The following is a 17,075-nucleotide window of genomic DNA, read 5'->3' on the forward strand; positions in this document are numbered from 1 at the left end:
GCATGGTGAGGTTACACTTGCTTTACATCCAATGAAAATCCCAGATGGGTAACAGATAATGGGTATGAAGAGTTTCCGGAGGATGTCCAGGACTACTAGGGAGATGTTCACCAGTTAGAGTCCCTATGGCAGAATGGGCTAGATATTTCGCTGTGTTTGTAATAATGTTGTCAATGAGTAAAACTATGTATTAACTTTATGATGAGATATGTGATGGAATAAGTACTTTACTTTGATATTATTACAATTTGTAATATATGTGTGTCTTTGGACATCCTGGGCGCACATATATGAGTACTTGGTTTTGCTATGCAAAATTGGGTGCGACAAATTGGTATCAGAGCTATAATTGACTATAGGACGATCAACCTAGTTAGAAATTGACATTTTTAGGATCATATTATCTTTATTTTACTACCTTTAATTTATTATAAAATTTTTGCTTATATTCTGTTCTTTATCTATTGCAAAAAAAATTTATTCTAATACTCAACCTTTTCATTCTTATAGATGGCCCGCACCAAGCGGACACCCTGTTAGAGGACCATCGTTATGCCCACCAGGAGGACAAGGTTCACATTTGCCAAGCGCGTTCCTACACATCTGGTGGAGGCTCTGAGGAGCATGGAGGTGGAACCGCCTGTGGAGGTGCCCATGGGGGAACCTCTAGAGGAGTGATGGAAGAAGATCCCATGGATGAAGAAACAAAAGAGGGGCCCATGTTTGAGGAGCCCATTGAGATAGAGGAGTCTAAGGAAGAACCCATGGAAGAGAATGGTCAGGGTGGTCAGGAGGGAGCTGGTGACCCTAATGATGGAGATGATTCTGACAATTCTAATTCAGATGATGGAGGTGATGATGGTGGTGATGGTGGGGATGGTACTAGTGACAGTGGTGGTGATGGTGACGGAGATGGAGGAGACGGTGGAAATGGGGGTGATGATGATCATGATACACTGCTGGCTCAAGGGTGGACCATGGAGATCCACTATGATTTGGAGGGCGATGCCTACTACCACCCCAAGCTTGTCTCACTCATACGCCGCTACTACACTAGATGCACTATTATGTACAAGACGGAGCATTGGACCCACCCCGACCACACCGGCTTCTAAGAGACAGAAGTGTACATCCATGAAGGGACTCAGGTGCGCTACATCCACCACGCCATCACTGCATGGCTCACACGTGCAGCCGCCATCAGGGATGCTGCGCGATAGGCGTTGGTGGTCAACCGTGACCGCCACTTCGACGACATCGCCTAGGAGGAGGACCGTTATCTTCCCCATTGTAACACCCTAGGTGTTTGGCTCCCACATGATTGCATTTCATTTCATAAGCATGTGCATCATCTATCTCATCATGCCATTGTTACTGAAACATGCATATGCAACATTCTCAATTATGTTTGTTTCAAACTTGATTGTTTGTGAATGGTAGTGGTGCAACATGTGAATGCAACATGAGTTTCTCATACCTTGAAACATGGCAACTTGGTAGTGTAATTTGACAAGTGTAAAATTGCAACAAAGTCATGAAACATGTGAAACATGGAATTGCAACATTAGGGCAAATTGAGTGTTTTGTTGTTTCATCACATGTGATCCTTAGAAGTTGGTGTAGCACTTATGTAGAGTGGTTAATTATGGTCTAATACACCTTAACTACACTTAGGGTAATTGATGGGACATTGTTCATGTGGACCAAAATGACTAAATTGCCCTTTAGGTGGAGGTTTGACTTAGGGTGACCTATAGAGTGTCACTATTTGACTGATTCAAAAGTCCAACCTAGAGACCTTGCATGGATGTGCACCCTTTACCAAAGTTGTAGCCCATTTATCAAGGAACAAAAGTTATTTTATGACCAACTCATGAAAATGTGTGGAACAGTCTCAAACATGGCCCACAAGTCAGATTTGGGGTTGAATTCTACACTTAGAATTTTTCTAAGTCCAAGAGTTGATTTTCAGTTGCTTGTATCATTGTTTGGAGCCTTGTATCTCCCTAACCAGGCCAAACCAACTCGAGCTCCAATTGACAAAGTTGTAGTCCTCACTTAGATCTTCAATTTTGTCAACTATACCATGAACCAGATCGCCATAGTTTGGGAGATATAGATCACCTAAGTCACGCTGTCAGTCATGCCATCGGACTTCGATTCAGCCGTTTCAGAAAACCGTCAGAGAACGCCGTGGCTGACTGGTTCAGGGGCTGACCACCGAGTGGCGTGCATGCTCTGCTAGCGCCTCCACGTCGCGCGTCCGTGCTCCTAGATGAAAGACAGCGCCTCGCTCACTCCCTCTTCATCTCGCTAGTTCACTCTCTGCCATCCTCTTCCACGTGCGCGCGGCGACCGGGAAGCTGTGGCCGCCACCGAGCCAAATCCCCCTCAACTGAGCACCATTGTCTGATTCCTCAGAACCATAGCACCACCGTGAGCTCCTCCACGTCCTCGACCTCACCGTAATCTCGTTTTCGCCTCAGGTAGAACTCACCGTGAAGGCGGCTCCACCGGGTCGCCATGACCGCCGCTGGCCGAGCTCGCACGTGGCTATGCCGCTCGAGCCTCTTGCTGCCTCCTTTTTTCCCCTTGCTTTAGGTCCTGTTAGTGATGCTGATGCTCGTAGGGTCGACCACTAGGGCCGTGACGCCGTCGGCTCGCCGGAGCTGGCCAACCCGTGGTCGTGCGCCGCCATGGCCATCGCCATTTCCCCTAGCCACTAAAATTGCTGCAATTGAGGGTACCCCTAGGTGCGCATGGGTGAGGTGAACACGCTGGTACCGATGGCCTCGCCGGAGCTGCCACCGGCGACGAGCTACCACCGTCGTTCTTCTTCCTCCCCTGTCTGTCTCTTTGACCGGCGGGCCCCGCTCGTTAGCAGCCGCGCACAGGCAGGAGCCGGCCGTGGGCCGCGCCGTGTTCCTGGGCCACGCCGAGCGCTGATGCGCGTGCGTCATGGGCCGCCGTGCTTTTCCGGGCCGGCCTAGTAGCTAGTTAGGTTTTCAATTTGTTTTGTTTTGTTCTTTTTCACAGATTTGAGTACATATTCAAAAATGTATATCTCTTGGTTGGTAGATCCAAATGATGTGGTTCCAATTTTGTTGAGTTCCTGGTAATGTCTAGTTTATATTAAAAATATAATTTATGCCATGTTCTGTTATAAAAAATAGAGTTGCTAATTATCTCTTTTAATCATGTGGGAAATAGGGGTAATTATATCTTTTTCTGTGTAGCTCCAAATGGCATGAAATTTTTATGGTGTACTGCTCATATCATGAATAGCTTGTAGTTAAATTTTCATATATTTTGGACACTGTATGTAGGAGTTAGGTAATTCTCTTGTTTGCATGGATGGATCTTGTGTGAATTTTCATAATTTTTCTATAGATCCAGTAAAGGTAAAATTTGGTGAGTGCTATTCTTATGCTAGAATGATACTAGAAAAAATATGAAATCTATTGCTTGATACTTTTCAATAGGGTTTCCTAATTATGCTAGAAATAGACCTGTCATCTGTTATTTTTGATACAGCAAGTTCTGTTTGTCCAATTGCTTTGAAATTTTTATGGTAGCCTATATGAAGCATGAGGTAGCTACTATAATTTTTGTAGATTTTTCTGTACAGTTTTACTATATGTTGCTTTAATCACCTAATTAACTAAATAAATTAGAAAAGGACATTAAATAATTTATTTAGAAGTTGACACTATACTTTCTGATGTTCCTCTGGTATGCACAACAAGTTGGTAAACTTGGTTTGGTCCAATTATGCTTTTGCATCATCACTAAATATTTAATTTAGTAAACCTGCCATTTCTGGACAGATTCTATGTTTACTTGAATTTGATTTGGTTAACGTAAGAATCATGCTTTGATGTTTATAAATGATTTGTAGAGAATTTCATAAGCTTTCTAGAATGTCCTCTTGCAAGTCATTTGAAATTGTAGAACTCTTGTTGTGATTGAATTAAGGAACTGCTCGTTTGCATATGAAACTTTAACTATTGATTTAAGTATGCCTTTACTATTCTTAAGCTTGCGGTAATGTTCCTAGGTGTTAGGCCTTTAACTGAAGATGAGCATCTTTATCTTAGGTTATGCAAGTTAGGTAAGTTGATCTTGTTCTTCAAGTTAAGTTAGATACATGTTTTAAAGTGATTTGAATAGAGCTGTTCTTAATCGGTAAACGAGTGTCCAGTGATGTTTTCGTTAAACACTTACTGTGATCCATTCATCATGAGCATCATGTCATTCCTTATGCATCCATGATATTTATCTTATGCATCGGCATGCAATAGGTGTATCGGAAGGAGTGACACTGTTGGAATTCGAGGAACCGAGCGGGGAGCAGCAGCAGCCAACACCAGAGGTTCAGGAGGTGCAGCCCTTGGGAGAAGTGCCAGACGAGGTCGCCGTTGAGTGCCCGGATCACCGTCCGTGCAACTTTGTGAAAGACAAGCCCCGGAGCATATTAAGCCTCCTAATTTCTGAAATGTAGTTAAAGTATTATTGTTACATATATATATTGTTGCATTAAGTTTAGGTGTTGGATGCAAACACTTGCTGCATTGGTTATCCAATCCTTGTCCAGATATTGATACCCTGAATCCTATGTAGCTCAGGCTCATATAGTGCTTAGCCCTGCTTAAACGCGGTAGAAGTCAGGTGATTTCCTATCACCTGCGAGATATAGGGATATACATATGGCACGGTTGGCTATATTTGCTATCGTGGAAAAGAACATGTCTTAATTTGAAATGAAGACCGGGCGGAGGCTTGCCGGTTTGTAGTGACTCCGTCTATGTCGCTTAAGGACCGAATCTTGGAGCCTTTTCTGTTCATGTTGAACGCATGCCTCTCTCTTAGTTGGCCGGATCCGGAGACCGACCACGAAGCCGAGTAGCTCACCTCAGGCCGGGAGTCGATAACTATAAAGTACGCATCGGAAGGGAGCCGTAGGCGTGAGTCCAAGGGCAGGTGATTTAAAAGTCCTGATCGTCCTGGCAGAAGGGTAATCCCTGAGAGTGCTAGCGCTGATCGAACCCGCGAATTTGGTTCCTGAGTTGTACCAAAGGTGACCCACGGCTACCCTTGCAAAGTATGCCAGGGTGAGAGTTAGGAATACCCCCTCAGCTGAGTTGTAATTCGATTCGAGTCGTCGTCTCTCCCGATTAGTGAGAACTTGACGGGCTTATCTCCAAAGTAGATACACTAAATAACATAATGGTTCAAAAATGATGATATGATAATGACAGCCTTATTATACCTGCTATGGTTAATATTGTTTGCTCCTAATAAGTGAGTGCTCTAGTACAGGTGCTAATCTAGTGGACAGGCAAATGATGATAAACTTGATGCTAAGTTTAAATTGGTCACTATATTCATAAGCTATTTTATGCAACTGTGTCAAGCTAGCCCACCTCATAAGCCTTGCATGACCCTTGGTGTCTTTTATTTCTGGTGTTGATGGGTAAGTCTAGCTGAGTACCTTCTCGTACTCAGGGTTTATCTCCCACTTGTTGCAGATGACCAGTTCTACTTTGGTTGCTGCATGTATTGCCTTCTCCCAGCTGGGGATGAAGACTAGACCGTTGGGCGCCACTTGTGAAATGTTGTAACAAATGATGTGTTGTGTTGAATCACTAAGGTCTTGGTTTGTATGTCGAGAGTTGTTTGAAATCCTTCGTGATTTCCGGACTACCGGGATTATGGGAGCTTAAGTACAGGAATCTAACCACTTCGGTGATTGTTTTTGTACTTACGTTCTTATAATTTGGTCGGTTCTGTTACAGCTGGCATCAGAGCAAGATTCGACACTAAACATATCATTTGTGTATTTAAAACAAAAGTATTTGTGAAAATTCTAAATTAAATACTAAGTATTGCCAGTGGTCATATCCCTTATGTCCAAATAAGGACTCTTAGGTGGCTTATTAAAGTACTAACTTGGGGGTTCCTACTTGTTTCTATTTCGTTGTCCATACGGCGTGCTATTGTATGGATGCCATCCGCTTGGGTGGTAATGTATGGATCAAAATACCTCTACGCTATGGTAAGTGGGAGTTGTGAGAGCATGACCGTCCAACCGTCGGTCTAGGAGAGACAATCATACACCGGTACAAATTGAAGGTTGAAAAATATGTTTTACCCTTATTCTTTTTTTATTACATAGTATAATGCAAACACTCGTAAGGCACACACACTCACCTCTATGAACACATGTACGTAAACCCTACCCCAATAAGACTTTCCACAGCGTGAAGCTTCACTAGTGCTGCTTGGAACGTCATGTCATAAGCAATCCTAGCTTTGCTTGTAAAACCGCAGCGTGAGGCATCACTTCCTTCTGTAGCTGGACCCACAATATAGGAATAAAAAAATTAACTTGCTTACTCTTTTCTTCTCTCCCCAGCGGCAGCAGCAACTTTTCAGGAGCAAGCAGCGGTGCATGGCAGTACTTTTACCAGCTTTTGAGGAGCATGGGCGCAAGTAGTTGCGCCGCTCCAAGTTTTTTTAGAGCTAGCACCGCATGCTGCAGCGTGGAGAGTGGTGCTTATATCCTCTCTCTCTTATTTAGGTATTACTCTAGCGACACATTGGAGAGGGCATAAGCATATTCGAAGGAGCCGACAAATTCTTGAGATTGATGCCTTATTGTCAACAGAAACGTCGCCTATCACTAAAAGCACAACAACATTAAATCTTAGAATATTTGCTCTCACAGGGAGTTAAATAGCATAAGAGTCTAACCAGAACGTAAGATGTTAATAAGGTTCTTGTAACCACTAAGCTACGTGTATACAGGGGCTTGTTTGATTTGACTTGAGGCAAACCCTAGATGACAAAACATTCCCGTGTGTTAGATTTTAGCTACTGAGGATCCGCTTTGCTAGCCGGTGACCAAGCGTTTGGATAATGGAATATAGAGGGTGGGATAGGAAAAATAAATATGAATGAACGGCTATGATTAAATGAGGCGTAAAAAATGAATAGATAAGATATAATAGGCAACGTATCAGGTGCAAACCAATCAACTAGTGCAAACTTGGAAATTACCAATCAGAACCACTAGATGCTGATCAAATGGATAGGGTGAAAGGTGCGATTTTTTTGCGCTTAACCCCCACCTGCTGGTCTTTTTTTGCGCTTAAGCCCCCCCACCCCATCCGTTGGATCAGCATCTAGTGGTCCTGATCGGTAGTTTTTAAGTTTACACAGATTAGTTGATTTGCACCTGATACGTTGTCCATACAATATTCCCTATCCCTGTCACTGTCCAAACGAGCCATGAAAGTTTATCTCGGCACATGGATTCAGGCCTCGTTTAGATGCGAAAGTTTTTGGTTTTTGGCTACTGTAGCACTTTCGTTTGTATTTGGTAAAAATTGTCCAATTATGAACTATTTAGGCTTAAAAGATTCGTCTCGCCAATTATGAGCAAATTGTGCAATTAGTTATTCTTTTTACTTACATTTAATACTTCATGCATGTATCGTAAGATTTGATGTGACGAGAAATCTTGAAAAATTTTGGATTTTGAGTGGCATCTAGACGGGACCTCAAGGCCGGACGCGGACGGTTTGTGGACAGACAGACGGGGAAAAAAACCATAGGTAGCCCGGGACGCCCAACACCAGCACCACAGTTCCCACCCAACCGGCCAACCGAACCCGATCAATTCGAATCGCGCACCAAACCCTAGCTCCGACACCAGCACCACGCTTAGCCATGTCGCCGGCGGCGGCGGAGGCTGGTCCCGGCGATGACGGGCTTAGGAAGCTGGAGTACCTTTCCCTGGTCTCTAAGGTTTGCTCTGAGCTCGAGACCCACATCGGCGTCGGCGACAAGGTGCTGGCCGAGTTCATCACCGAGCTCGGCCGCGACTCCACAACCGTCTCCGAGTTCGACGCTCGGCTCAAGGAGAAGGGCGCTGACTTCCCCGACTACTTCGTCCGTACGCTCCTCACCATCATCCACGCCATCCTCCCGCCGACCTCCAACCCTAGCTCTGCTGCCGTCACCGCGGGCCCCGCTGGCGCGGAGGCGGCCAAGTTCCCCGGGCTCGCCCGCCCCGACGACCCCGACCACGCTCGCAACCTCCGCCTCGAGCTCGAGCGGGATGCCTATGCGGCCGCTCCTGCTCCGGCGAGGGATGACCGCGACCGCCGCTGGGATGAGAGAGGCCGAGACCGGGACGACCGGGACTACAGTCGCGGCGGCCGTGACCACCACCGTGACCGTGGCGGCCGCGACTGGGATCGAGGGCGCGACCGTGAGTATGGCCGTGATAGGGATCGGGACCGTGTCAGAGATCGTGATGGGGACTGGCATCATGATAGAGACAGAGGGAGGAACAGAGATACTGGTAGGAACAGAGATAGGGACTGGGGGAGGAGCAGGAGGTATGCAGATGATGAGGAAGAGGAGAGGGGTGATGGAGGAAGGGGAAGGGGAAGGGGAAGGGGAAGGGAGCTTGCTGCTTCAAATCCCAGTGGGGAGCCAGAGCTGTACCAGGTGTACCGAGGGAGGGTTACCCGGGTGATGGACACTGGATGCTTTGTCAGGCTTGAGGATGTCCGCGGTGGCCACGAGGGACTTGTTCATGTATCACAGATGGCAAGTAGACGGGTGGCCAATGCAAAGGAGGTGGTGAAGCGTGACCAGGAGGTGTATGTGAAGGTAGTTTCGGTGAAGGGGCAGAAGTTGAGTTTGTCGATGCGGGATGTGGATCAGGATACTGGGAAAGACCTCCTGCCGATGCAGCGTGGCGGGGATGATGCACCAAGGGTGAACCCATCAGGTGGCAATGGCATTGGCATGGGGTCTGGCAAGAGGTTGGGTTTGTCAGGTATTGTGATCACAGAGGAGGATGAGGCAGCCCCAATGTCAAGACGACCACTCAAGCGAATGAGCTCGCCAGAGAGGTGGGAAGCAAAACAGCTTATTGCCTCGGGCGTGCTGGATGTGAGGGATTATCCAATGTTTGACGAGGATGGGGATGGTATGATGTACCAGGAGGAAGGTGCAGAGGAAGAGCTTGAAATTGAGCTAAATGAGGATGAACCAGCATTCTTGCAGGGGCAGAGCCGGTTTTCAATTGACATGTCACCTGTAAAGATCTTTAAGAATCCTGAGGGCTCACTGAGCCGAGCAGCAGCCCTACAGAGTGCTCTCATAAAGGAGCGTCGTGAGGTTCGAGAACAGGAGCAGAGAGCCATGTTAGATTCAATCCCCAAGGATCTGAATCGACCATGGGAAGACCCAATGCCTGATACAGGTGAGCGGCACCTTGCACAGGAGCTGCGAGGTGTTGGCCTTTCAGCTTATGACATGCCTGAATGGAAGAAGGAGGCCTATGGAAAAGCTTTAACTTTTGGGCAAAGGTCAAAGCTTTCAATACAAGAGCAGAGGCAGTCTCTTCCTATTTACAAGTTGAAGAAAGAGCTTATACAAGCTGTACATGATAATCAAGTTTTGGTTGTTATTGGAGAGACTGGTTCCGGGAAGACGACACAGGTGACACAATATTTGGCTGAGGCAGGTTATACCACACGGGGTAAAATCGGGTGTACTCAGCCTCGTAGGGTTGCTGCAATGTCTGTTGCAAAGAGAGTGGCAGAAGAGTTTGGTTGTCGACTGGGAGAGGAAGTTGGTTATGCTATCCGTTTTGAGGACTGCACTGGTCCGGACACAGTGATTAAATACATGACTGATGGTATGCTTCTGCGTGAAATTCTTGTTGATGAGAACCTTTCCCAGTATTCTGTTATCATGCTTGATGAAGCCCATGAAAGGACCATCCACACTGATGTGCTCTTTGGTTTGCTGAAACAACTTGTTAAACGCAGATCTGATATGAGGCTTATTGTTACTTCTGCCACCCTTGATGCTGAGAAGTTCTCAGGATATTTCTTTAACTGTAACATCTTCACAATTCCTGGAAGAACATTCCCAGTGGAGATACTGTACACTAAACAACCTGAAAGTGATTACTTGGATGCAGCATTGATTACTGTGCTGCAGATTCACTTGACAGAGCCAGAAGGAGACATCCTTCTTTTCCTGACAGGGCAGGAGGAAATTGATCATGCCTGCCAATGTCTTTATGAGAGGATGAAGGGGCTAGGGAAGGATGTTCCTGAGCTGATAATCTTGCCTGTGTATAGTGCCCTTCCTAGTGAGATGCAATCAAAGATCTTTGACCCAGCTCCACCTGGTAAGAGGAAAGTTGTGGTGGCGACCAATATTGCTGAAGCTTCTTTGACAATTGACGGTATATACTATGTTGTGGATCCTGGTTTTGCCAAAATCAATGTATACAATTCAAAACAAGGGCTTGACTCATTGGTCATCACTCCAATATCGCAAGCGTCCGCGAAACAAAGAGCAGGGCGCGCAGGGCGTACTGGACCTGGCAAGTGTTATCGTCTATACACTGAAAGTGCCTACCGGAATGAGATGTCCCCCACAACGATTCCAGAAATACAGAGGATCAACTTGGGATCTACAGTTCTTAATATGAAGGCGATGGGAATAAATGACCTGTTATCCTTTGATTTTATGGACCCCCCAGCACCTCAAGCATTGATTTCTGCCATGGAACAGTTGTACAGCCTTGGCGCTCTTGATGAAGAGGGCCTTCTAACCAAACTGGGGAGAAAAATGGCAGAATTTCCATTGGATCCACCACTTTCAAAGATGCTACTAGCCAGTGTTGACCTTGGATGCAGTGATGAGATACTGACTATCATAGCTATGATTCAAACAGGGAATATATTCTACAGGCCACGAGAAAAACAGGCTCAAGCAGATCAAAAGAAGGCTAAATTTTTTCAGCCAGAGGGAGACCATCTTACTCTACTTGCTGTATATGAGGCCTGGAAGGCAAAGAACTTTTCAGGGCCCTGGTGTTTTGAGAACTTTGTTCAATCAAGATCATTGAGGAGAGCCCAGGATGTGAGGAAACAACTTCTCACTATCATGGACAGGTAACTGTTATTTTAGCTCTTTGAACTAGAAATATGCAGCATTTGCATTAGTTATGCACCTTTTCGTTCCTCTTATGTTTCCTTGTGCTCTTGCATATTATATATTCAATACCTTTATGATGCTCGTTTTCCTGCATACATCCACAGCTCCACTGGATGTTTACATACGATAAGATCATTTCAAAATTTTCCCTGTTTAAATGTTATGTAGCATTTTTCTTATGTATTGGTTCAGATGAAAATTTTCCTGCTTATAGTATTTTTCATCAAATAAGGTGGAACCATTGTAGTAGCTACGGATGATAGCACCTAGGGGCCACCGCAGACCCTGTGCACCACCTCAGGTCTTATATGACACTTGCCTATCACACTTGAAAATATAAATTTCCAAACAACAATTAATGAAATGTTACGTGGTCTAGTGGTATGCTCCTTCATTCCTAACTAAGAGGGCCGTAGTTTGATTCCTCCGTAGCTATGAGTTATTTTTTATTTTCCAATTTCTAATCCCCTCTTTGTTGTGTCCTGTGAGATCTGCTCACCTTATTTTCCAACCTTGCCCCCCCCCCCCCCCTCCCTCTTTGTTGTCTCCCGTGAGATCTCCTCACCTGTGTTTCAGTTTTCACTTTTATTTATCTCCCCTAAAAGTTAATAACTATAGATACTATACTTGATCGTTTATTTTTCTATTTTCATCCTCTTGTGGTATCATCCGGTAAATTCTGAGGTTGTTCGGGGATAGTCCAAACCCCTAACACTTCTAGAAATTAACTATAGATAATATACTTCGTAGTATCATAAGAATTTAGGATACTGATCGGGATTCCGACAACCAACTAGTCCAGTGGAGTGTGATGTGCTTGCTGAATAGTGTTGTAAGCATAAGCCAGACAAAGTAGTTTTGTAAGATTTGTTTATGCATATTTTGAACTATTGAATTAGTGTTTGTACTATTTCTGTTGTAATTTATGAAAAAATGGAACTTAATTGTTGAATTTAGGACATATTATGTTATTATTTAGTAATTATGGAGCAAAATTTGGTAATTATTTATCGAATTGCTAAATGAAATTTACCGAATTGCATGTAAAAAAATTTGATATGGCATACCCTTAGGTAAAATCCTAAGTCCGCCATTGTAGTGCCAGATATCTTTTTTTGTTCCCATCTTTTGCTTGAGTCTTTCCGTTTCCTTTTGTGCTTGAAGGATGTTTCTCCTTGATGTTTTGTAATGGGATCAGTTTTCTTCTATCTTCATCACCAACCTTCCAATCAAACCAAACACCCTTGTGGTAGTCTAAGTAACTGAAAATTACTACCTGGTTTAGCATTGAGATGGTTGTGCACTATCATGTGTCCTTTGTGTCTGTACCTTCTGTTGTTTTCTCTTCTACAGTCAGCTTGTTATTATTGTTCTCATGGCTATTTTCAGTGAGATCTATGCTTTATTGATTAGACAACCTTTTCTTTGAGGTCTATCTACCTGGTTTAGCATTGAGACTGTTCTGAGACTATTATGTGTCCTTCGTGTTTGGACCCTGGCTATGCCTGTACATCATGTCATTTTTTTTCTTCTAAATTCAGCTTGTTGTTATTGTTCCCATGGCTATTTTCAGTGTTAGATCTTTGCTTCATTGACTAGACAACCCTTTCTTTGAGGTCTATCTATTTCCTAATCGATGTCACTCTTGTCTGTGCAGATATAAACTTGATGTTGTCTCCGCTGGGAAAAACTTCACAAAGATAAGGAAAGCCATCACTGCAGGATTCTTTTTCCATGCTGCAAGGAAGGATCCCCAGGAAGGATACAGAACCTTGGTCGAAAACCAGCCAGTGTACATCCACCCTAGCAGCGCATTGTTCCAGCGCCAGCCAGACTGGGTCATCTATCATGAGCTTGTGATGACGACAAAGGAGTACATGAGGGAGGCCACCGTGATCGATCCAAAATGGCTTGTTGAGCTGGCGCCAAGGTTTTACAAGGGTGCTGACCCCACCAAGATGAGCAAGAGGAAAAGGCAGGAGAGGATCGAGCCTCTGTATGATAGATACCACGAGCCCAACTCTTGGCGTCTTAGCAAGCGCCGAGCTTGATTGTAACTCACTGAAACTGTGTACTGTATGTTCTTCAGTGTGGTTGATCTTATTTCCATGTTCCAACTAACAATTTTGTCGAAACTGTAAATATTTGTGAATTGGCACATGTAAGCATCTCTAAGAGTTTTTTTTTTGGAAAAAACATTCTAGAAAAATCTGGTTTAAGATGTTTCCAAACACGGGCAGAAAAGAAAAACTCTCCTCCAATAGTTCCTCTTCTCTTGTTCCTAAAGAATCAACGTCCAGCATCCTCGGTGCCTCCTCTAGACCTCTACTACTACGTCAGAAGTCCATGACACTTGGTACTCCAGATATTAGCCTCCTCTAGACGTTTACTACTACGTCGATGTCATTCGAAGAGAGCTGATTCTAGTTTCATATCTGAATCAGCTGATATCGATCCTTATGTAATCGATTACTTGATGACACAATCTTGGAAGCTTCGAGTTCCCGCGTTCTTCTTCCTAAATTTTGGTGTAAATATATGCCCTCTAATTTTGAGATAAAAGTGATTTTATTCCAAAATTACCATATCTGTACCATAGTTACGGGTAGAGAATCTAGATCTGGGCCTACTATCCGTCACCTTCACCAATATCATTGCTTGCTTATGATCCCATACTTCAAAGCTTCACGAGAGCACTATTGCTTCACGAGCGCTTGGATCTATCCTTCTAGACCGACTAAATGTCTATACGACTCTGAGAGCAATCCAACAACTCAGTTATGTTTCTCTTCTGCTTGCCTCCTCGAGTGCTCTTGACTCTGTCAGACCCTCCATGGTCTAATTCCTTGCTATGAGGGTCTTGAGTGGTTAGAAGAATTCTTGTGCATAGGGTGATTGTGTCGCTCATTTCAGCGCCTTGTCGAGCAAGAGGATCAACTACTACAGTTAGAAGAATTCTTGTGACATCACCTGAGTTTTCTCACCATGATCACAGAGTTGTTCTAGTGTTTGCAAGGGCTAAAATGTGTGGACACCTTTCTCTTGTTCACTCTATCAAATGCTCATTAGGGAAACCATAGACTTCTTTCCCACAGCTTCCCATCCACCAAGAAATCGATTGGATACATGGGCATCTTTTAGCAGGCGACCCTCTTTCCCATGGTTTCCCAGCCACCGAGAAATCGGTTGGATATATGGGCATCTTTTTAGCAGGCGACCTTTTCTCTCCCCTGATGCCACTTCTATCTGTGGGCCGATATGACTCAGTCCACGATGATCTTTGGCCTTATGGGGATCTAGACTCCCTTCAATCCAAAGAAGTCTTAGTGGGTTGATTGTCAGTTAATGTAAACCTTTTGTATCAACCCCACGGTATCTTGTAATTATGGGAAGCAATAAGTCCGAATCCATGATCCGTCCTCTGAATTTTCAGAGTGTCGATCCGTTTCCATAACTGACTTCAATTCCATAACTCCGACGAAGCCTATCTTCTCACCTCTCAGGCTATATATACGAGCCATGGTTGTGGATCAAAAAACAACCTGCTTCGTCCTAAACCTTCTGTGTCTTTGGTGCAATTTGCTTTTCAATAGGCTTGTAGGCATGGAGAACGACAAGAGGTCTACTAAAGAGGCCCTTGATGGGTCTGTGCCACCATGCCAGCATCTTCGTCATCAAGACGATGCAACCCATGATCTTGAGTGGATGGACCTTCATCTGAATGTGCTGTAGGACGCTCTCGCCGTCTCAGAACATAGGGCCAACTCCACTCAAGCGAGGCTGACCGAGGCCAAGGCCGAGGCCAGAATCATGGGTGAGATGTCCACCACATTTTTTGTTTTTTCTTAGTTTTATCTTCAAGATCCTGATCATCCCTTCCTCGGATCTTTCTAGACCTATCGGACCAGTTGGAAAGCCTTCGATCAGCTGCAGAGTATGCGGTAGGATTCGTCAACGACAAGGGTGCCGTGCCAGTGGTTCGCTTGTACGACATCCTAAACCGTGTCAAAGAGGTTGCCCTTCATGGTGTTCATCATGGTGCTACCATGGCATTGGCTGTTGCGCAAGCTTGCTCTGGCCACGAGCTTTGACTTCTTTCCCATGGTTTCCCAGCCATCGAACACCCTAAGAATCATGAGCACCTGGTCAAGGACTTTTTCAACGCCGCCAACTCTGTAGCTCTCACTTCCCAGGCCAAAGACATAGTGAACAAAGTGTTTTCTGGCCTTTAGCTTGTAATAGGAGAAGCTAGCAAACAATCTCTTCATTTTAAGTGGTTTCTCTTTTGCCCTGTACTCATGTTCCATGTACCAATTTGTCTGTGTTTGTTTTTGCTCTATAGGCGATACATATCGTATCTACTTTTACCCCTTTGGGTTTATTTTTGAACTAGAGGCGATACCCTTCTGGTACCAGCTATTAGAGCCGGTGACCGAACAAATCAGCTATCAAGTATTAATCCAAACACTAGGATAATATTTCTTTAGATATTTTCCATTGATTGCTCTATCAAACTCCTCTCCTCCTCCTAATGTTTCCAAAATATAAGTATTGCCAGGCGCACAACATTTAATCCGATAAGGTCCTTTCCAATTAGGTGACCATTTGCCGAACTTACTGTCTTTTGACCCGATCGGCAATTTCACCTTCTAGACTAAGTCTCCTTTAGAAAATTGTTTGCTCTTGACCTTTTTATTGTAATACTTCGCAATCCTTAGCTTATTGGCTTTGATATTCTCAAGAGCATACAGCCGATGGCAACTCAAGTCCTCTAAGTCGTCTATCATAAGATTCTTGTAGACTTGGGCTGAGAAATCATTTTGCAATGTGACACGTCTCAATCCAGTTTGAATCTCCTAAGGAAGGACTGCATTATGACCATACACAAGTTCATAAGGTGACGCTTTAGTCGATCCATGACAGGCCATCCTATATGCCCATAATGCCTCATTAAGCGTTGAATACCACTTCCTCGGTTGCTCTTCGATCTTTTTCTTGATCAGCTTAATCATAATTTGATTGGACGCCTCTGCCTGGCCATTAGCCTTAGCATAGTAAGGAGAAGAATTTAATAACTTAATTTCCATACTGGCAGCAAAATCTCCAAACTCTTCTGATGTGAACATTGTCCCCTGATTAGTAGTAATAGTTTGAGGAATCCTAAAACGATACACAATATGCTCCTTGACAAAATCAATCATGTTCTTTGATGTTACCGTCTTCAAAGGAATTGCCTCAACCCACTTAGTGTAGTAATATGTTGCTACCAATATAAACTTATGTCCTTTACTTGAAGGCGAAAAAATCTGGCCAATTAAATCAATTCTCCAACCTCAAAACGGCCATGGTTTGATTATTGGATTCATAGCCGATGTGGGTGATTTCTGAATATTACCAAAATGTTGATAATTCTAACACCCCATATAATATTCAAAACAATCTTCTAGTATTGTTGGTCAGAAATATCCAATCCTACAAATAATTCATTTCATCTTATAAGCTGATTGATGAGCTCCGCATATCCCTTCATGTACTTCATCCATCAACACCTTAGCTTCTTCTTGATTTAAGCATTTAAGCAACACCCCATTGACTATCTTGTAATATAGCTGATCATCTAGCAAAACATACTTAGTCGATTTATACCTTAGCTTTCTGGTAACCTTCTATGATGAATTCTTAAGATAATCGGCTATCTCAACTCTCTAATCATTAGTTAAGGTTTCGCTACTTAAGATCTCTTGAAACACTCGATAACCTGACGCACTTTGAGCTAAACGATTAGCCTCTTGATTCCGTGCTCTCAGAATATGCTGAAGAGAAATATGAGGAAACCCCTTGAGTAACCTCTGGCATTCATCATAGTATCCCCTCATAATATCGTCTTTACATTCATAAAGGCCGATCAACTGATTGATAATTAACTGTGAATCTCCAAATACTTCAATTGCCTCAGCCTTTGCTTCATGAAGAAGTTGAAGCCCCTTAAGAATAGCTTCATACTCTACTTGATTGTTCGTAGTCATTGGTTCAGTCGGAAA

At 44.0% G+C, this 17,075-nt stretch overlaps 1 protein-coding gene across 1 annotated transcript; it reads left to right on the top strand.

Moving 5' to 3' along the window:
* Window positions 1-7,637: 7,637 nt before the first annotated feature.
* On the top strand, window positions 7,638-13,243 carry LOC136477288 (probable pre-mRNA-splicing factor ATP-dependent RNA helicase DEAH5). The gene is made up of 2 exons (XM_066475413.1): window positions 7,638-10,991; window positions 12,692-13,243. Exons 1-2 carry the CDS (start codon window positions 7,732-7,734, stop codon window positions 13,083-13,085), a joined length of 3,654 nt encoding a protein of 1,217 aa, XP_066331510.1. The 5' UTR covers window positions 7,638-7,731; the 3' UTR covers window positions 13,086-13,243.
* Window positions 13,244-17,075: the final 3,832 nt, after the last annotated feature.

Source organism: Miscanthus floridulus, chromosome 8 (assembly GCF_019320115.1).
Source record: "Miscanthus floridulus cultivar M001 chromosome 8, ASM1932011v1, whole genome shotgun sequence".
Classification (NCBI taxonomy): domain Eukaryota; kingdom Viridiplantae; phylum Streptophyta; class Magnoliopsida; order Poales; family Poaceae; genus Miscanthus; species Miscanthus floridulus.